The sequence below is a fragment of the Acipenser ruthenus genome, chromosome 16 (genome assembly GCF_902713425.1).
Source record: "Acipenser ruthenus chromosome 16, fAciRut3.2 maternal haplotype, whole genome shotgun sequence".
In the NCBI taxonomy this organism is placed as follows: Eukaryota; Metazoa; Chordata; class Actinopteri; order Acipenseriformes; family Acipenseridae; genus Acipenser; species Acipenser ruthenus.
Genome location: NC_081204.1, coordinates 6016114 through 6039122, shown reverse-complemented (window position 1 = coordinate 6039122; position 23009 = coordinate 6016114). Strand labels below are relative to the sequence as shown.

General features: G+C 35.4%; 1 protein-coding gene across 1 annotated transcript in view; it reads right to left on the bottom strand.

Moving 5' to 3' along the window:
• The window catches only part of LOC117411951 (synaptoporin-like), a 46163-nt gene extending 23606 nt beyond the window's left edge, over positions 1 to 22557 (bottom strand). Inside the window, exons 1-2 of the mRNA XM_058988584.1 lie at positions 22407 to 22557; positions 22222 to 22287 (exon numbers count right to left, since the gene is read on the bottom strand). Coding sequence (XP_058844567.1) covers positions 22222 to 22287; positions 22407 to 22424 — 84 coding nt within the window. The 5' untranslated portion in view covers positions 22425 to 22557. The remainder of the gene's footprint in view (positions 1 to 22221; positions 22288 to 22406) is intronic.
• Between the last annotated feature and the right edge of the window lie 452 nt (positions 22558 to 23009).

Below are 23009 nucleotides of genomic sequence, written 5' to 3'. Positions count from 1 at the left end.
CTAGTGGTATAGATGTATATGAGGGACACAGGTTTGCAGTGTCAAATGCTACTGAAAACAAAATTACCATTTCCTAGTCACCAAACTGGCTGTCCAGCTGTTGTTAATACAGGAAGCAAGTGGAATGTTAATTAGATGTCAGCACTAATTATAGTGATTATGTCTTTTTAATAGACATTGGGAGCATGGTGAAGGCTAATCTATAATGTGACAGGAATTAAGTAAAAAAAATAATTAAAAAAAGGTTGACAACAACCAAGTTCATGTTGATAAGGGAAGTTCCATCAAGGATTATTGTGCAGTTTGGTTTATCACACATTCCTAAAGCAGTTGCCTGTAGAAAAGATAATGTTTATCCCATAGCTTGATATTTCTTAGTGTCTGCCCATATACTACAATACTATCATTTTTCCCATTTTAGGGAGTGAGAGAAACTTGAAAAAAATGTAATTCCTTACATAATTAGTATACTAAACCTGTTGAATGAAACATACTTTTCACTACATGAATTAAGCACTCTGCAGGTGGGTGCATGTGATGAATGCTGCCTAACAGATGCATTTTTAGGCACTTTGTATTGGGATGAGAAGCACCCAAATCGGACAGCTGAACTTCCAATAAACAGGGGTTTGTAGATCTATAGGGAAGTAACAACAACAACAACAACAACAACGACAATCATCTTCAGTTAATATAGCACATGTTACAGCTTTGCCATCTCAGTGCACTTTACTTCAGGAAAAGGCTAGACCAAAAAAAAGTTTTCAGTTTTGTCACAGTCATGGACTCCTAAAGGCAGCACAGGGCATCTCAGAGCCTTGGTGCACAGAAGCTAAAAGCCTTCTGGGAGAGGAAGGGTTTGATGCTAGCAATTAGTCAAAAGTGAGAGAAGCATGTCTTACAGGCTTGCCTAATGTGAGCCTCAAAGTGCAGTGCTTAGGTCAAAAGTGATCCAGACAACTAAAGATAAACAAACATTGTGGATGAAATCACTTCCACTTTAAGTACTATTCTGGTATACACGCTGTTTCAACTCGATACCTTTGTAAATGGACTCTGCAGAACATCTGCCAAACAGAATGTTATATATCTGCATAAACCTGAAGGTTTTATTTTCAAAAATGCGAGAGACAGGTTGACATAAATATTAATGTTGATAGCCTTGGATACAAGTGTGTAAACCAGAACCAAGGGTATTGAGAAGAAATACTGAAGTACTGAGTAATAGAACAAGAAGAAAAAGCAGTAACCTTGTGTGGGTGGCTTGATAAAGAACAAAACCAACACAAAAAAGAAACAGCATGAAAGCAAATATTGGTAACACTTTAGTTTTTCTTTGACAGTATTTTGAGCAAGTACTCACATTATTTAAGTTGAGTCATATTTTTAATAAACATTCAACAGATATGCAACCACAAGATATCAGTGTAATTTCAAGACTTGATAATCAATGTTTTGCAAAGCTGTTTTATGGATTTAATAATTTGTTGAATCTACCAATATAAGTCTTAATGAGAAATATAAGCAATAACAGTCTAATACAGTAGTAAATATAAACAAACACAAACCTGCACATCCATTGACTGCTTATTAACAACTGAACTGCACTGACATAATCAAATTAAAATAAATACTGTATGGGTGCATTAGACATAGATTTCTGTCTAATTATGTATGTAAATATACATATAATTATGCACTCATACAGTATATATTCTATTTAAATAACTTAATTTGACCATGTCTTTGCAGTATCATTGTCAGCTTCTAGTAAGTGAAAATCTGATTGTTTGTCTTGGATTAAGCCTAAAGTGTCCAAGCTAAATTTCTCCACTGGACACAAAAAACTGGAACATGTATCAAATACATGATGTGAAAGTGTGATAAAAATGAACTCCAGGCTTTCTTCTGTCAGTCCAACTTCTCAAACAGAACAGCAGAGAACCATTTTATTCAGGTACATATCAAATGACTTTTACATAATATATGTTGACAGATATATAACAATAGACTAATAAAATGGCACCCAAGTAATTCTGGTTTTCATTTAGTCATGAATGTAGCAATGGTGTACATTCATTAAAATAGCATCCTTTGTCTACCAGGGTTTACAAGGAGTAATATTACTTAAGCAAAGATTTGTGTCATGTTATATAAGGAGTAATGTACACCCAGCTGTGCATAATAAGGATGTAATTCTATCGAGGGTTTCTGGTGATATATAAACCACGAGAGCACTAGCTAAAAGAGCTAAGACTGCTTGCGTCATTCTGCTCTTCCACACAGTTCTACCTGTCTTCTACGGATAAAACTTCAATCTGCTGGTTCTTTTTGGTATTGTCTGTGTTTGTTGTGTTCATGTACTGGTGGTAGAGTTTGTTTTTAAAAATTGAGGTAAGTGCATTATTATTATGAGTGTTAATATTGTTGAAAACATTCTTCATAATGCACTTATAGTTGCAGTATTGAGGGTTTATAAGCAATCTTAAACTAGTGTTCAATGCTTTTTTTAAATGGAAAATATTCTCTCCAAATGAAGCCAGTGGTGTTGTTGTGCATTGTATGTTAGATTCCCTATTCTTGTAAATTATTAAATATAGTCTAAAACATGGCCTGATGCCAAGTTGTCTATGGTAACCTAGAAACTGCTGATAAAAGCAATGTGTATGTCAACTGTCAGTAGATATAATACTGTCTCCTCCAGACACAAGTGTGCTAGTTTTTATAATTATACCCACTTATTTTCATCATCCTAAATTAAGATAGTTGAATTGTGTGGCATTGTAAGGAGATGAATACATGTGTTTCTACGGTGGTTATAGAATTATACAGTTGGTATGCTTTATTGGACATATGTGTCTCCATGCAACTTTGGTAAACTCTCACCCTCAAAATTACCATTACCAAGTCATACTTTAACATGTTCTTTCACAATTGTTATGACAATGCTTGAGGATGAGGAATGAGGTTTTTATACCATCGATGCTGACATTGGTACAAAGTACAGAAATATGTCAACGCATTGTCACTGACAACCACATAAAACTGACACATAAAACTGACAGTTGCTTATGTTGATGTGATTCTGAGCCTGAAACCACTGCTTAATTTGAGCCTGAAACCACTGCTTAATTTGTTTGCATGAAGTTTTCTAGTATTCCCAATCTTGGTTTACTCAAAATACAAATGCTGTCGTTTAGCCTTTCCATATGTTCATGTACATTAAAATGTAAATTACATCAATTACACGCGTAAGCAGACATTTTATAGGTATAAATATACATGTCTAAGAGACTTAAAACTTTCAAGAAATATCTTATTTACCACAAAATCTTGGCAGATGCAGAACTGATCATAAATAATCAAGTACATTATTCTACATTTTTAACTGCAAAGTTTCACTCTTAGGATTGTTTTTTCTTTATTTCTCTTGGGAATGCTATTGCCTTGAGTGATTGTTTATTTAGTCATTCAATGATTTTGCAGCTGATGAATTCCTTACACTTTAGCAGTTTTTTAATGAGGAATTCCTGCAGCTAGACAATATGAGTTGTAGCTCAATTCGTTGCCTGTGATTTAACTGCTAATAGTACTATTACATTGTGACCCTGTCTAGGTTTCCAGCTTGTTTTTGATTTCCACACTCTGTTAACATAGACCCACCACCGTATTCTGTTTTAGCACACAAGCCGCTGATCTGAATCACAGCTGGACCTGTTAGACACCTTCAAAGGAGCCCGCAAACAACAGAATGGACACTACTGGGTCAACACAGACACAAACTTTTAAAACACAATACCATATAAAAACCAGATAGGGCAGGAACACCGTGACAGGTTAGCAACACATCAGTTGGAAAGTGTACAGACTGTTTTTATTAGACAAAAACCTGTGCTACTGCTGTAATTCTCAGAATATAACTCACACTGTGTAATATGACACACAGTGGCTTTGGCTTACCATTTGTACCAACCCTATATAAAAAAAAAAAAACAAACATAAAATAATACACTGCGCCAAACAAATCAGAGATGTGTATATTAGCTGTTATAGTTCTCAAATCCTGTTTTAAGATCATGCCGAACACCTCCATTGAGTCACTATAGTCTATACCTACCTTGCCTGGTATTGAATATGCATACAGGTAATATGTGTGTGTGTGTCGATAAGTGCATGTATATATATACTTAAAGTGTAAAATGGTGCGTGCTACAAAAACTACAGTAACCCATGTATCACAGGTGGAAACTAAGGAATAAGCTCCATTATGCAGTCACAACAAACTACTTAACCTCCCAGCCTGCTATAGGAGGAATAATTGCTGGGAAGTACAAACCTGCAAAGCTAGAAGATGTGCATATTGGCTGAACAGCATCAGACTAGTGTCACCGGTGAGCATTGGGAATTGAGTTGATTAATTACCCCTTGTATAATTTCAGGACTTAAAATCTCCTTCATCTAGCCAAGGAACAAATTTAAATTAATTCTGAAAACTGAACTGTAACCAATATAAACAATAGCACCTTCAAGGAAGGGGCAATGGTAGTGTCTATTTGTTTTTTGTATATCAGTTTCTTCAAGTTAATTAGACAACATTTAAGCGGTTTCCATGACTACACACCTGCTTGTTGCTGCAGGTGAGAGAGACAGCAATTCATTGAATCAATAGCCTGGAAGAGGTGGCTATGGTGATAGAATTTTTTCAGTTGGAATGTTCTGAATCCGAGGGAGAAAAGGATTGGTTACAATTTGTTACATAAACATGCATAATTGATATTCTTTTTATTTTTGTTTTCAGGTGTAAAACAACAGGAGGCAAAACACACTACCGGTACATATAAACAAAAACATAAAGCTATGTATGTGGTCACGAAATACATACTGCTATCGGTTTAAAATATATCAAGTCTGACTCTGTATTGTATTGTATACTTTATATAACTATAGTACTCATAAAAATGGCTAGACTGTGATATGAGCTCCAGACCCTCTTAATTCATTGATCTTCTTTATATGAAAGCAACTTCAATATTATTGTGGCTGCTGCAGAGTTTATTTCCATTATCAAGTTTTTTTTTTTCTTTTTGGTAATTCGAACTCAACTTGCAAAGTTAAAAACTCGCTAAAAACTCACAGCAACAGTTACAGGAATGGATGCTAGTTGGAGAAACGTTCACTTTAATGGGCAACGTATGGATAATGTTTGTGGAGCAAATGCTGTCATTTTTAAAAGATATAAATTGGTATTTTTATTAAACTCACATCTAAAACCATGACATCTAGCACCGAGTAAAATGTAATCACAGTGAGTTTGTTTATCACTGTCAAGCTTGATCATGGGAGAATAATGAGAATGGAATTATGCAGTATAATGATTGACAGAAAGAAAATCTCCATATATTAAAAGCTGTACAGCATATAGTATCTGATAATATATATTCAGCCCAGGGATTATGACCATCAAGGTGGCTCTATGCATCATTCAGTAAATTCTGAGTCTCAGGGGTAATTTCCCAAACCAAAACATGAACTGGAAAATGCATTAATTGTCAATAGTGTATAATTTCATTGTAATACACAGTGCATTTCTTTGTGATGTGAATAAATGTGCAAAATGAATGTTGTCAAAAGCTAATTTAATTGGGTTTTAGTGAAGGGGGGGGGGGGGGGGGGGGGGGGGTATTCACAAAACCTTGTGTAGCACGATTTGTTCTTAAAACCATCTAATGTCACACAAACTAAAGTCTGCCCTAACAGCCCTTGAATAAATAGCTGAGTTGCTGTCTTTTTTCAGAAGAAAATGGAAACTAACTGAAAATGGAACTGCTGTTCTCCACATAGGTCTGTTACCAAAAGATGTACCAATTATAAGGAAGGGCTGAGAGTGTGTTCCTGGTTGACCACCTGTAATGCAGTGGAATGGAGAACAGCACAAAAAAAGCACTTTAAATATACTTATAGCGTAAGTTGAGCTGCTTTGTTAGAACCTGGACTGAACAGCCTTCCTCATTCCATTCAAATCAGGTGACAAAATGACCTTTCAACTTTGCAAGCCCCAGTTTATAAAAAACAGTCAATTGCATATGCGTGTCTCGAGTGAAACTTATTTACATGTGCAACTAGGATATAAACAAATAGTCATAGTACTAAAATGGTCATGTGAACGTTGAATAACAGGTGTTCGATAAAACAAGATTCATTAGTAAAGACATTGATTTGTCTGTTTGAAAAAAAAAAATAACAGCACTTTTGATATTACATAGCCATGTTCTCAATAGCTGTATACAGAGCCTCTCATGTTGCACTCCATTTTCCAATAAAGAAACTCAATAGCCTTGCTTTCAAAACATTTTGGCTTCAAAAATAGGATAGGTTTCTTTCTAGATGTATTGATTCATTTTCTAAAATGAAATAAAAAAGCAGTTTTGAACCTTACCGTATCTGTTGATGTATTTAAGGTTCAATCATCAAATTAAATAAAAATATTTACAATACTAAAATTCTAATATTCTGGAATCTAATGCTGGGAGATATTTTACAAGAAGCAATGACATTTCCTGTTAGCCATCTATACTTGTATAACCTAAAGTGACCCTAATGTTATATTTATATTTAAAAAGACATTTATCAAAATATCCAACTTTTCCCAGCCATAAGCTGGAAAACCATGTATCTTTGTCATTTTAATAGAAAGCTTGCAAGGTATTAATTGGTTAATCTACAAGCCTATTAATAGCAGTCATTTGTTTTTAATAGTGTCGTTTATGTTTTCTTGCACATTTAGTTTACATCACAAATAAACATTTATTGTTTAAAGCTGTAGTACAAGTTCTATTAGCAAAAATATGTTTTCTCAATAAATGTACAGGTTTAGAAATTTAAATCCACATTAATATAAACAAAAGGCAAAGCTGAACAGGTCTATTTGCCAGTTTCTTATGGGTAAAAATATATATACACTGCATATGAGTGGGGGGTGATGTACTAAAACTATAAGGGCAAAATGTATTCCAACATAATTCCTTTCCTAAAGAGATGCTGCATTTCGGAAATAAATGGACCGTGCAGAGACTTAGGCTCGACTGCCTCATTAAATTATAGCTTGTCAGAGCTGTAACCTTTTAAATTATCAGTTTAAAACTTTTAGATAGTTATTTAGCAGGCAATAATAGAACGAACAAATCCTATCAGATGTAGAACCACCTGGCAGGATAATTACAGGGAACCCTTTCCAAGTGAAGCTGTGGATGTGATGTGGAAGGTTATAGAAAAAGTGAAAAATCAGATGGAGACACCCTCCATTTATCAGCATGCTATCCTGTCAGGAAACAAGTGGCATGCTATTTACTGTCACACTGAGCAACAATGTGCTTAATTACCCTTTAATAGATTTCAGCATAAAATTACTGTGGATCTCTAATGAGAACTTTAGAAAAGGCAATATGGAATCCTTCAGTCGATATGAAATTAAGCTGGAATTAATAGCAGGTTCATGTCCTTTGTTTATGACTTCTAAAGTGCTTTTTGAAATAGAAGTTCATAGTAAATTTTCAGGGAAAAACATTTAAAAAAATGCAAATTAACACCAGTGGAATAGTTTGCCTGAAGTTATTTTTTACTAAAAGCTTGGCGATACCTGTTGGCCAAATATTGTAATGCTACCTTTAGTTTTATTCTAATGATGGAAACCTTCCATGTTTAAAAAAAAAAAAAAAAGGATGCTCATGTAACAGAGTGGAGGCTGGGCACAAACCAATGACCCTGCGCACCGCAAGAAAGCGTCTTAACCACAATGCAAAAGAGTCGGGCTCGTCTGCATTCGTGGTTTTAGAGCTTTTAACCTCAACTCATCTCACCAACAGGACAGTACCTGTAACGGCAGTGTATTGCACAACACTGCCTGTTACATTCACTTAAAAAACAGACATTTTAATCTTCAACTAAAGGGTGCCTGCCTTAGAAAGGCTGTTAGATTCCAATGACGTATCTGCACTGAAGACTTTGATAACCTGGGTTATGTAAAGTGATATATTACAGACACTAAGATTGACCTCTCTAAAACCTTTTGGTCAATAATCCAGAGTACAGAGAACGCACACAGGGGTTGCTCATTAAAAACATGTGACCAGCAAGGATTGTTAATCTTTACTGACATGACAATGTGGTGACAGAGTCAACACACACATTCCCTTTTCCAGAGCTTGTGTCCAAGCTGTTTCTTGCTATGGTTGCCATTTTACATAGAAAATAAATTGGTTTCGGCAATACCCACACACTAAGGATAAAATCAAACAAATCAATATCAAATAATTAGACAATAAGTGTTTGGAGTAATATTTATTTTTCCTTATTACTAAGCAATGTTGATATTGAATATCTGTCATGGAAAGCATTGACACCCTGTGGTTGGCTGTTAATAACAGTTAATAAAATGTAATGAATATTCAGTGTCATAACTTGCTCAACAATGGCACAGGCATTTGTGTCCAATACTGCTCCCATTGTGACAAACTGATGCTGTTAGTAATCTGGCTCTAGACAGACAACACATGTCTGAAATGGGTGAGGGTTAAGAAGGTACACAGAAAGAAATTCGACAAACTGAAAAAAAGTCAACAAGCTGCCAGGATAAGACACAGCTGACATACACAGTAGCAGAGACTCCACCTGGATTGCAGTAACCACCTTTTTAGATGTAATCTCCAGAGACAGTCCAGGGCAATTATCCAGTGATGTACAGTATAGGTTGATCAAATCAACACCTTCGTTTATTAACAATTCTCCATAAAAGAAGCAGCAGAACACATTTTGAAATAAATGCCAGCCTTAAAGCTTTATCATGCCGCGTTTACTCCTTGTAATGAAGGTGTGGTGAAAAGACTGGTGAAGAGTCTAAGAGTGTGAAGTGGTGAACAAAGCGGTACAAACAAAGGCTTTTACAGGGCTTGTTAGGAAGTTACTGCACTAACGAGAGGTAAGAAATGGTTAGCGGGTACACCTCATTATAAACCTCACGGACTGCCTCACCCAGTCAGAGTCATTATCCCACATGTGGATGCACTCTAAAGCTAACTATATAATCGTGAAAATTGTTTTTAAACAGCAGCATATTTCCCCTAATAATCTTTGGCTCAGGACACCGAATTATCACTGTGATCAATTATTAATGCACTCCATTAAGAACTGCTGTAACATATTAACTGTATTCCTTAATCATCTTGACAGCTTTTCCTGTTATGTTTCTTAATTCTGAGTTGTAAAGTATTGCTACGAAAATGTAATGCAAGAGCAGCCAGATTAACAGGGGAACAATTAGCTCTGCTAATTACAGTTCCAGAAGCAAACATTTAGAGCTGCCATTTACTGCTCCAACCCAATTCAAAGCTGTGGATGAAATGATAATGTCTGTATACTATGCTTCAATTAGTTCAGTCAAACCTGGTTTACAATTAGGTATTTTTACATTACCCAAACAAAGATCATTTTTATAAATTACATTTTAAAGATGCTGTTGTTTATACTGTTGTCTGTAGTGCAGGAATAAAAAATAAAAAATGTTTAACAGATATAATTTCGCATGTGGCTTTTAGGTAGAACAATTGCTACACTATACCATTAATAAAAGCAATAATTCATTATACTTACATTACTTACTGAAACCATAGCGAAACATATCTTTTAATACATAAAAACATCAGCAACAATAAAAACATCGTTACCATGACAACCTTTAAAAGAGGCTCTTGTGAATACATTAACAGTCTACAGTGTGAAGCCGTATTAAAATGCATGTTTCAGCTGAATAACACAGGTGCCCTCTGCTGTGCAAAACAGAAATTACTATTGCCACATTCAATTTCTGCACTGAACAAAACTGTCCTTCAAGAAAAATAAACAGTACAGCTGGCCTACTTAATATTTTTTTTTATAATGGAAAATGGTCTTCTTGCATGTTGATGTACAGAACAATACATTGGCTTTAGAGTGGTGATATACCATCGTATGAGACAGGGTGAACTGTACAAATTACCTTTATGTAACAGAAGAGCAGGAATATACACTTTGTTAGCAAATGGAAGTTTATTTCATATATACCATTACTCTAAATGATTAGAACTGTTTGTGGATTACTCTCAGCGCATGACATAACTGTTACTGACAGACTTTAATGTTCTGGAATCAGATATTTTGATTGGATGAGAGGGTAGGGTACCATATGACTCCATGTACACTTGGACAGTTTGGGACAGTTCAGGTTTTACAACTCACTTCGCAATGCATTCTGGTACGTTTTTTTTATCTGTGTACCCTTCACAGCAGGACTACACTTACCAGAATGTGTAGGTGTGCGTTGAAAAGACTGGGCTGCCCTAAACTGTCCTAGTGTAGTTGGAGTCATATGGTAACCCTATGAGGGGGGCTTGTATGAAAAATGTTCTTAGTGGTACCAAAGATATGACAACACTTTCATTAACATTTGAAACCATGTCCTATATACAAAAAAATAAAAATAAATAATAATATATAATGCAAAACCTCTGTTAGGCTCAGCGTACTGTAGAAATATGTCCCTGCAAGTTTATTCACGTTCCATAAGGAATACTCAACATGAAAAACTTGCACATAAAGCTAAACAGTGAAAGGATGTAGCAAATAAACACATGAATTGTATGTTGTTATAACAATAAAATGGCAGAATGATGCTTTCAGACACTTGGGGCCAGTTGTGCGATCCTGGATCCAATTTTTTGATCTTGTTAGTATAACCAGACCCCAGTGGCATTACAAGGAGTAAAACAGCCGCTGTGTGCTTCTGTTTACAAGCTGATCAAGCTGTGAAACAGCACGGAGAGTACAAAATAAGAGTCAGCATGTACATACTGTCTTATTTCCTATCCTGAACAAATGTCTTTACTGTTTAAAATTCTTCCTGTCCTGTTAATCTCAGGCAAATCATCAATTCCACCCGCCCTATAACTCAGTCTCAGCATCTTAGTAGACCCTTCAAATAACAATCGTTCACTTTTAGTTATCTCTAAATGGAATGACTGAGGGCAAGACAGCGATGGGCAGAAAAACGGTTTACTGGCTGATGAAACTATTTCAATTCATTAATTTCTCAAATGCGATTCAAACATGCTTATCTCATCACAGCATATAATTAAGACTGCAGCTAATTTCCAGTTACAGACTATACTGTATAGAAGATATGAGCTTTCTCCTTTGAATTCAACTTTGCTGATGAATCAACCTAAACTGCTTTTACAATAGTACAATTAAATATTTTCTAGAAAAAAAAAGAGTAGACGGTAGAAATTGTTCAATGTGCTTTGTATTCAGTTGTATTCAGTCTAAGGCCTTCTCATGGTTTTATACCTGAAATCTTAACAGACCATTTATTTTACGACTACACAGAAGTTTGAAAGACATTGCCCAGTCTTAAATTGCTGAACAAAATGTGCCAGTAAGAATTAACAATCGATTTCACCCTCATACTGGCAAACGGTTGAAAGTTACGGATAGAATAACCTGTCAAATGAGTGTTGTTCCTGTTTGTTGGACGTCTCACAGCAAATAATAATAATTAGCGTTTTACAAGAAACATGTCAATGCACCAATTCATATGCAATATTCACAATAGTGATGTTTGTTTAGCTGGTGTTATTTTACTTGTTTGTTTTCCTCTGTAACACATATTTGAGTAAAACGTGTTGCACCGAGGCAATTAAAAACTGATATAAAAATAAACTATTAATATACATTATAATAATAAAACAGCGGAACAGTACATGGCCATCTGAGAACGTACGCAGTGCAACTGAAATGCAGCTCTCCCTACACTTACACTAGTCTGCAAGAGGAAACCTGTGCATGAGTTTAAATACTCATCGACTGCATTGGCATTCGACTGTGGCTGCCTGAGCTTCGCTTTTTTTGCGAGCGTAAAATAACTGTCAAAAATGAGTTACACTCGTAAAATGAGTTGCACTCATACATTTGGATAGACATTCTTTTTTTACAACTACACAGAATGCTTTTTACAGGTACACATCTTTTTACGAGTCTACAAATGTATTTTACAGGTACACATCTTTTTTACGAGTGTACAAATGTATTTTACAGGTATATATCTTTTTTACGAGTGTACAAATGTAGTTTACAGGTACACGTCTTTTTTACAAGTGTACAAATGTATTTTACAGGTACACATTTTTTTTACAAGTCTACAAATTTCTTTTATAGGTACACATTTTTTTTTACGCAAGTATTTTTGACAGTTACTGTATTTCACTCTACAGTTAACTCAAAACTGTAATGACCTGTGTTTAAAACCACTACACTGAACAAATAAAATATGTGTTTATGGTCCACGTGCCCGAACCTGTAAAATTGTTTAAAAGCTCCAATATTGTGGCTGACTGTAATTCAGGACTAAAATGAAAAACAAATGACCTCACAGTTGCCTGTTGTTTGATGTTGTTCCATTTTAAGACATGTTTGTCTTTGTGTAGCAGTAGTTTATGATGATTAAGCCCTGCAGATAAAAATGCCAATACAAATACATTGAAAAGACTTCTGTGAAAGAACAACTTATAAGAAGGACTTGTACTCACAAAATTGCACACAATTCATCACATTTGACATGGACTCAATACTCTTTTACTGTGTGTGCTGTCTATCTGTTCAGGATGGTTACTTTGAGCTCTCATTTTCATTATATCCCACCCTATTCTAACTTATCACAGTTTCACAAGTAAGTTACAGCCAGGTAATCTTACAAGTTTCAAAACTTCATGCTGTAAAGTGAGGTCTTATTTTCCACCGTGCTAAGCTATCTTTTATTACATTTAGTAAGAACAAATAAATCATTATATCTCATCACTTCGTGTAATTATATGCGTTTCAAAATGAAGGCACGCTTTCAAGGAACATTATGTGCAGAATTGTAATGTCTGTCGATAAATAAAAGTAATGCTTGATGCAGCACACTCTTTTGTAAAAACGGTCTGTCCCTCAACCACCAAGTCATTTGGGTGGGCTAACAGTAGGTTCTCAGTTAGCCACTCGTTCTGTGTTCACAATTGTACAAATTCGTTTTACAAACAGCATCCACAGTGTGTGCAAACAGTTAATATTTCTGCCATCATGCTGCCAGCCATTTCACAGAGACCTCATTATTCAAAACACAATGAAAACGGCTGTGACAGGCAGAGATACCAACACTGATTCATGGGTACAATAAAAAGGGTGAATTACGATGATTTGCAGAACACAACTTAACTGTGCTCGCCATAATGGATTCATCTGTAACAGGAAATAAACAGGAACCATAGCATTCACTAACAGGTGCCATGCTGAACTCTGTAATTAAGTTAATGAATCAGTTTTCAAGGCTTCCGTTATCAGAGCAATAAACAATCCTTGTGCTGTATAAACAATCTTTGTACACAAGACTATAAAGTGTTTACAGAACAGAGTTATGAAGGTGTCAGACCAGTCAAGATGCCAAGATGTACAAACCACTGTGTTTATTATCTCTGTTGTGTACATTCATTAATCAACATAGGAAAAAAATATCAATTTAGTTTAAATATCTATCCACAGAACCACAGTATGAATGTAGTGCCTTACTTCATATAGAAGACTTACAATAATTATGATACACTCTAAAACATGATTTGAAGTGTTTTATTATCACTTTATTCATAGTGAGCATAGGAGCACACCTCAGCAATTTCATTCTAAGCTGGCCTATCATGCCCCAAGCCTATTTTCTATTTCATATGGTTTGGTAGTTTACAATATGTCTGCAGAAGATACTGGTCTTTTTTCCTTACTAAAGAAGCACACATAAAATACTCATAAATGGAAGAGAAAAAATAAATCAGAACATTAGGAAGTTACAAAGGTAAAAAGACTAATGATCACTGAACAACATCATAGCTTTTGTACATTATGTTCCACCCATTATCAAATAGCTTTCCACAGGAAAAAACGTGTCCCCAGTCCTTCCTGCAGTATTGTTTTGTGTTGAATTCCTCTGGATGTGTATAAAGAGAATTCTCTTGTGCTTGTTTATCACCACTTCCAGATGTGGGAAGCTGTGCTCAGATGAAAGCTTTCGCTGCCTGCATGAAAGGCGCTGTAAAGCATGGGTTACACAATATCACAGCTACAGGGCATCATTTCAACACACGGGATTAGCAGGCTCCATTTTAACAAGAGGAAACATTACTTGTGTCATATACTATACATCGGGGGACACAAATATTACAAATTTCACATCATTTAAAAGTTCCTGTTCATGATCAATGCTTTTAAGAGTTTCATATACGTGTGGAATGTGTGATGAATATATGTTCATTTTTTGTGTGATGAATATATGTTCATATATGTTCACATTCATTGCCTTGCTGACACTGTTTAACCTTTAGTTTATAGGTGATTGGAAATTGATGGATTTAAACAACTGGAGAAGTGTATTGTACATATGAGCTCTCTTGTTCTCTTTTTTGTACAGCGCTCTGGGGTGCAATGGCATGGAGGGTGCTATTTAAAAATATGGTATTGTATTGTAACAAAACATAACATAACATAACATAAAACATAATTCTATCTCTGAATTTCTTCACAGCAACCCTGTAAAATACAAAAAGATAAATGCTTCCTTTCCAGAAACAAGACACTTAATAAATTAATTCTCCAGCATAAAGCCTTGTCTGCAGAATGCACTGTTACAATTGAGCAAGAAATAAAAAGAAGGAAAATTCCAATGGAGTGTGCACTGGAGAGGATTAGACATTGTGGGAGACAGAATAGGCAGTTCATCTATCACCGTCATTTGAAGAAACCATCCAATGAAAAAAAAAAATCATAGAAATGAGACATCATTTTAAGTCTCTAATCTTCGTTTTTATAGGGAAGGGACTTCATTGTAATCCAGTAGTTGTGTATTGCCAGTGCTCAATACTGCTTGAATACATGAGCATCAACCCTAAACCAAAAGGACTGTTGGCTTATGGGCAAGAGGGCAGTCCAGTCCCCATTGATGCACTTTTTAACACAGGCTGCCAATTGTGTCAAATAGCATGCCATACCTGTGATGGACTATAGATCCCAAGGCAAGAATTGCATCTAATGACACTCAATTCTGTGTTCACCACTTCACTCTGATGTTCTGCTTCTATACTACACTCACTGCACTTTAAAAACACTCCATCTGCAATAACTTTGCTGTTTGCGCAGGGACAGAGCAGTGTTATTGATAATGTACACAGTCAAGATATCACACATCACTTCTCCAGGTGGAAAGTCATGTTTTATGATTAGCATATTGTATTGTTGGTTATCTGTATTTTGGGTTGTTCTAAATGCATTAATTGCTCGTTTAAATTTCGGAATGCAATGCAAATTTGTCATAGTTCAAAACACGCTGTACATCAGAGACCACTAACTAAAGTATATATCCGCTGTACATAAAACTAGCTTAATTTATTAAGCATGAAGCAATTGTTTTTTAGGTTTTAATAAATATTTAAAATACCGATCACATTATGAATGTAGGTCCTGATGAGCTACTCTGTAGGATCAATTTCAGCCTGCCCAAAGGCCAATACAGATCTCCTTGTGGGCTCAACAATGCCGTGCACTGAGATCTCAACCAGTATGCTCCTGATCCCACAGTCCTGCTGCAGTGCTTTTACTAGGTAAGCCATTGGAGACGCTTGCCAAGCTACTTTTTAATTATGTAACACACTGTAATGTTGCTACTCTTCAATAGCAAGGTCATTAAACATCACTCTCCCTCAAAAGACCCTCTGCATCAATTATATGCTTTATTCCCTAAATTCCCTAAAAAGATTAAGAGGAACAAGTTGAGTTTACTATATCGGTGGAAGGCCTTTTTATGAAAAGAGTGAATTGTTTCTACTTCTGAACCCAAGAGTTTTCTTCCTGAGAACAGTTTCACAGTATATGGTCATATACACTCCACAGAATTGCCTACCGCTTTCTCATTAACCCTTTCAGTCCTTCTCTTAGCCCTGTATGTTAACACATGCCATCGGAAATCACGCTGGCACCTCACGAACTCCTAGGTCCCAGTCTGAGGTAGTGTATAAATGTATGTAAAAAATATATTTTATGTACACTCAGTAAAGGAGTTAATTATATAACTTAATTTCACATTCTTCAGCTTGGTAAATATAATTCAGGACCGAACGGGTTAAATAACACAGACAGAAAGGATAAAATCAGAACTACAGTTGTCAAAATAATAATTGAATATGTAGCTTATTTATACAAATAAAAGCAGACATAGTAAATAAATTTTTTTTTTTAAAACATGGGTTTGAGCAGTCTTTGCTTTTGTGCCATCTATATTTTCTATTTATAACTGCCTCCTGACCTAGATGGTTGGATTTACTTTCTTGGTGGTCTTCAATATACTTGTTCCATGTTCACAGGGGCGGTGGTGGTGGTTGTTGTTGTTGTTGTTGTTGTTTTGTTATTTTAAGATAGCCTTGACTGGATAGAAAACTGGATAGAAAACACAAGGAGGGAATTGCATCCTTATTAAGATACCAGAAGATACCAGAATATTGTCAGATAAAATAAAGATTACTGTGTATTTGCAGCCCGTAACCTTTATTTCCAAGGGATTCTGTGCTGGAGTAGGGCTTGCTTGTTTTTACCCAACAGCAGGAAGCCTGTTATACTGCATGATTGAATTTAGAAGTTGTACCCAGGTCAGAGGTAATCTGACCACTGTAGGCTATAACATGTTCAATACCATAAATTAAACACATTTAAGCAGAGAACATTTTATGTAACATATTCTGTGTTTACAAAATCAGAATTTCAAATCACCACCTGTGCTGTCTTAGTTCAGACAGTTAATGAGCATTAATCTTTAATCTGTCAAACGAAATCATTTCTGTTTAGAATTGTGACTTGCAGCTGCTACATTTTAAGATTGATTTATCTTCAAAACATGCTAATTGGCTTCGTACTGCTCTAGACAGTATAAACTAACATCTGTGCAAGCTTCACCAACCATTAGCTGTCAGAAAATCTCAACTTATTTTGATAACAGAGGTTTTACCAAAGGGGTTTCCATGGTGACACAATCAGGTGAGCCAGAAGTAGCCCAACCCCTGCCCTCCAGTTACTGTCATCATAGTTTATAAGATTAGCCACCCACCGGGACTTGATTTGACCGCAGTATTAAAAGGATGCTTTATTGATAAGGGACCTCGGTATATCATAACAGGATATAACAGATAACATACAAATCACAACCTAATTAGGAAATGCCATGAGTATCTACAGATACGCTGAGCAATGAAGCTGGCTATTTTTGGAAATCTTTTATTTTCAATAGACTGCATGTTTGATCTGTTTTGGTGCTTCATAGCCTTCTAAAAGTTTTCTTACAGTAGCAGGTAACAGTGATTACAAGACAGGCCACTATGCTTCACACATTTCTTTTGGACTGCTAATATTAAGTTACACTTACACTTCAATGCTTTTTCCAAGGGCTTTGCTTTAAACTAACATAGAATTGGAATCCTAACCCCTTCATGCAGGCACTGATACACACAAGGGGGAGACAGTGGTGACTAATTAAAGGCAATCCATTACACATACACACTACAAGCAGTTTAAATATAGAACACCGTCCTTCAACTATGGAACCATTTTAGTGCAATATAATATTGTATCTGGACTGCCAAGCAAGCACAGCAAAAGCATATGTGACTGACTGTGTTTTAGACATGCCATATTTGAGCTTATATGATCTAAAGTAGGATCAGCTAAAAGAAAAAAAAAAAAAAAACTTTTTTCAAAACCTAGCCAGAATCAATTATTTGTCATATGATGGGCAATTAGTATTTACCAGTAACTGATTTTTAACCTTCAAAGTTTCAACAAGTACACATTCAATGTAGTGGACACTGAAGTTCAAATGTCAATTCAATCTGGGCCTTTTTGAACTGAGATAAGTCATTGAAATCCCACAGAACATAGAATAGTACGTGCAAACAACTACAGTGTGGCGTAATTGTACATGGTATTAATAAGAGGCAGCTTTATATCTATGTCTTTTTCCAATATTAATTTGAAATTATCCCAGCAATCAATGACATATTTCATTAGGCTACAAGTAACCTATAATTACATGCATACATTACCTACAATGTAAAGAGACATTCTAAAGATAGAAAAAAACAAAATCCAGAAATGAAGGTAAATTTAATGTGCGTATTAAATGGATGTATAGCGTACGAATGTGGGTAAGAAAAGGGGGCTAGCGCATGTAAACCTGAAAGAACAAAAATGCAGTTAGTTTGCCTGTTTGATCCCAACTGTTTTTGGTTAACAAATAAACAAAAGCTGCACACTGCAGTCTTTTTTTTTTCTTCTTAAAGACTGACTGACTTTCTAAAGCCTCTGCAGACTGAAGACAATCATGTGCCAAACACGTGATTCCACTGTATGTTTCCTGGGTGATAAGTCTTCCGTTTTCCAGAGGACACTTGGAATAGAATGTGGAAAGATTACATTTTCCCCAGAGAAGTTACATCTTTTTGACCGATTCTTTAGAAATGAAATGCAATACTTATTATCTGTAATGACATTTCAACTAAACACATCTGTACTTTGCTATTAGAAAACCACCAACATTCCTGATGTTAACATATACATTATGCACAAACATTTTTTCAGCAAAATAGACCATATTCAAAATATATTTATTTACATTTCTTCTGTTAAATGTATATTACACATATGATGAAACAATGAGGACAATTCGGCATTTACTGTCATTATTTAAGAATACATTGTTTATTTGGTATATTATAGTTCTGATACTGAAAATCCAGAAATTCAAGTAAGTTAATAATAATAATAATAATAATAATAATAATAATAATAATAAAAATAATAAAAGCGGTGTATCTCTTTGTTTGGTAGGCAGTCTGGAGATGCAATATAGATTTGGCATTTTCCCCTGAGAGTATGATACAATCTAACATTTATATACACGTAAATGTGTTATTTCAGCTCGATGTCATTCTTACTAAAGAATTTGAAATTGTATTTGAATAATAAATTACAAGGAGCAAGCCACCTGTGTATCTGTCTCAACACCCCATTCACACTATGAGGAACTGAAACTCTTTTCAAGCCATCTGAATTCTACACTAATGGTCAGTACGATGTTGGCATACGAATACACTTGGACATGGCTGTGCTTGTCATGTTGAATTTGTACCATTTCGGGGAAAAAAACACACAAGTGAACGATTTTAAAAAGAGCTGAAGCGCTTCACATTTTTGCCAAGTCTGCTTTTATATTTTTTATTTGTAGGTCTCTAATACTGTAGCTTGCCTATGGATTAATCATTATTTGATTGATGAAAGACACTTACATTGGGAATTACAATGAACTACAGGTACAATGTATTAAACATTTCCATTGACATTAAAGAATTACATATTATTTAAAGGACACATCTGCAAGTCATTGCCATATGCTTCCATCTCAGTAAAATAAAATAAATTACATACAATTAAATTCATACTGTACCATCAAACTCTTAAAATACGAAAAGCTGAAACATCTTATTTTTTTGGTAACAATTTTCAGATTTCAGATTTCAATTGATGTAGCTCCACTGTCATACAACTGTTTATTCCTTAGATACAATATATAATTTACAGTGGAAAGTACAGTGAACCCACGACCCTCCGGTCAAGAATCCAGAGCCCTAACCACTACTCCACACTGCTGCTGATCTGAACGTGAAAGAGGTTTTGGACCTTGATGTTGCCCCAGGCATGCACAAGTAAATTAATCAAAACCGTTGCTTCTCATTTCTGCCATACTGGATTTACTGTAAGGCAAGAAAACCTTATGGGATTTTTCAGTTACTGAGGACAATTCTTAGTTGAAGCTGTATGTATTGTCTTATGACAGAATATCCCATTGTTGTATATTAACTAAGATTCGTTATAAATAAATACAGTACCCTATATTTTTTTTAAGCTTCAATGAGTGATTAAGTTAACTGTCAAATGCATATACTGGCGGCACGCACTATAAGTACAGGAAGCATTGTACCTGCTTGTGCAATCTCACTGGAAGTAAATGGTCTGGATACGTGTTTCAGCGATCCCTAATCTAGACTAGTCTGGTGCTCAACTCTTAGGTTCAGTAACTTTGCAAAATTCATGGCATATTTCAGAGGGTGAAAAGAAGCTTGATCTTTAAAGTATTTTAAAAGCTTTTTTTTATGAAAGGACACGTAGCTTTAATATTGGGAATGTGGGCAGATTCTTTAGGACTAAGCAGCCTCCCTCCAAACACAAGTGTGTACCTTACAGTTGGGGTGTCTTATTAAAACCCAGAAATGGCACCACAGTCACCCTGCTGCATCGTTAACACAAATAAAGGCAACCCCACTACAATAACTAATCTGGGCAAAACAGAACAGTTTCTATACAGTTAACTCCTTAAATGCCAGCATGCTTTCATTTGCGTACTGTACAGGAACCAAGTAAAATAATCTATTTTTACACTTCATTTACTGTTACAAATAGCATTTTCTCCCAGTAAAATAATATGTGTGTGTTTTTCCAGTGTTCATGTCATATCTGAATCTAAAAGTACATATTAAGTTATTCACTTAAATTAGTGCTGCATCCATATTCTGTCTCCAGTGTTGAGAACAGTTATTCTGACCCTAGACTCTAGAGAAACCTTCAGGGAAGTTGTATTATTATTATTATTATTATTATTATTATTATTATTATTATTATTATTATTGTGGTTTTCTTTTACATGAAGATCAGTAAAAATAGATTGAAATGATAAGCTTAGAAGCTTTAATAACTTTGCTAGCAAAAGCAAACCAGTAAAGAAACATTCCCTGAAGTTTTAGGTAATAAGGTATCTATAGAAATGTTCAACCATACAAAAAACAGGCTTCCTTAATCAAAATGTTAATCTCAATATTAAGACCATCTTTAACATACAGACGGTGCCTCAGAGCTACTGGCAGTATTCGTCAGTTGACCCGCAAATATTACAGTGAATAAATATCACACAAATAAACAATGCATACTGAGAGGGATCGCTGAGAAATGTTTCAGACCACATACCTGTCAACATTGAATTTTCAAAACACGGGACCTTTTGTAAACTGAAATCTCATACCTGTCAACTTTTTAAAATACAAAATCGCGAGCGGGGGGTTGGCAGGTGCGTGGCTAAGTATGTGAACTTGCCTCGCGCACTGAATGCATGCATATATATTATACATATAAAATGCAAAAAAATATATAAATATATATTTCCACTTAATGTCCACATTTAAAACTTTCCAAAACAACAAATCAACTACTATACTTTATTCTAGCCTAATTATAAAACATATTGTCATTTGTAATACTTCGCATAACACTATACTAAAGTATATAATAATTCTAAGATCATTTCTTCATAAGCGACACATGCTAACACATTATGATAACTGTCAGCCCAATCAATGGATTTAGGTTTAATCAGATCTTTAACCGATACCTACATACTGCTGCGCAGCTCCGGGGCGAGCAGTCTTTGGGACGCTCATGGCATAATTGTCCTATTTTGCAACAGAAGCTTTACTCTATAAAACAAATATGTATTTGGGTCGTTATTTGGGTCCTCTCTTAAACAGTCACACCCACTCCACCCGACCCGATTTGACCGAACCTTTGACCTGAACCGAAAAGCACCCCTGTCATATTGTCAAAACCCATAAAAAAGTATATAAATTCAGCTCAGAATTAATTACATAAACTTGAACCATCTGGTCACAAAACAGATTCTTCATGCACGGATTGATCAAGTAATTGGGCACTTGACAGTCAGTAATTCAAGCCTAAACACAACAAGAAAAGCATGACTTTCTAGACCCACATACAAGAGGCTGTTCTGTATATTTTGAAAGTAAAAAAAAAAAAAATTGCGCATTTGTGCACGGCAGTGTTTACGCATGTATATTTATACAGGTTGAGCATTACTGCAAGGTAATATAACCACGTTCAAACAATATCAACACTAAAAGACTGTTTACAAACAAGAAGCAGTTTTACTTTTAAATGTGTTGGCTTTCTGGCTACATGCATGAAAACAAACAAGCAAACCACGTTTCTCCAAGACGTTACACTTACCCATTCTAAAATCCGCAGAAATCCAAGGGGCTCCTTCACCACACGAAATGTACCAGTAGACACAAGCTAAAAGCATTTCAAAATAATGAATTAATAAATTGTTTATTGTTTATTTTTTCACACTTTTTTTAAAATCAGGATTCTAATATTTCAAGAAAACTAAAGACAACAGCATGAATTCCTACCTGGTCGGCGGCATCCATTTGTAAAGATCTTAAATATTTTCTTGCAATAGTAGAAAAAGAACTCTATATGCCAAAGTAAACCCAGCTGATGCTCCTGTCTCTTCAGTAGAAACAGACGACTCTCAGCTCAAATCTCTGTACGGAAACAGCCGAATCCCCATAGCCGGGATAAAAAAAAAAGCACCACGGAGACAGACTGCTATTGGCTGTCCGAAGATGAACGACATTTTGAGCTTTTTGCTATTGGGTAACATCGATATAGATATACAGTTTATTGCGCTTTGCTGTAAAACTGAAGCATGTGAGGCAGATGAAAGAGTCTTAGAAAATTCTTTTTTTCTTGACCGAATTGCATTTGCACGCACACACACGTTCGTTATCAAGACTTACTTATTTGGCCATTTTTAACTGCTTTCAGCTTGGCGTGGTGTAGTTTGATTCAAGGTACCTAAGCATCAACAAACCACGTTGCTAGTCGGTTTCAAATCTATTGAAGGCATCCACAGATAAAATGACTTTTTATTTATTTATTAATAAACAAAACAAATCAAAACCAAGACAGAAAGAATCCTACTGCTTCACGACCGGGCCCGGTTCACCACA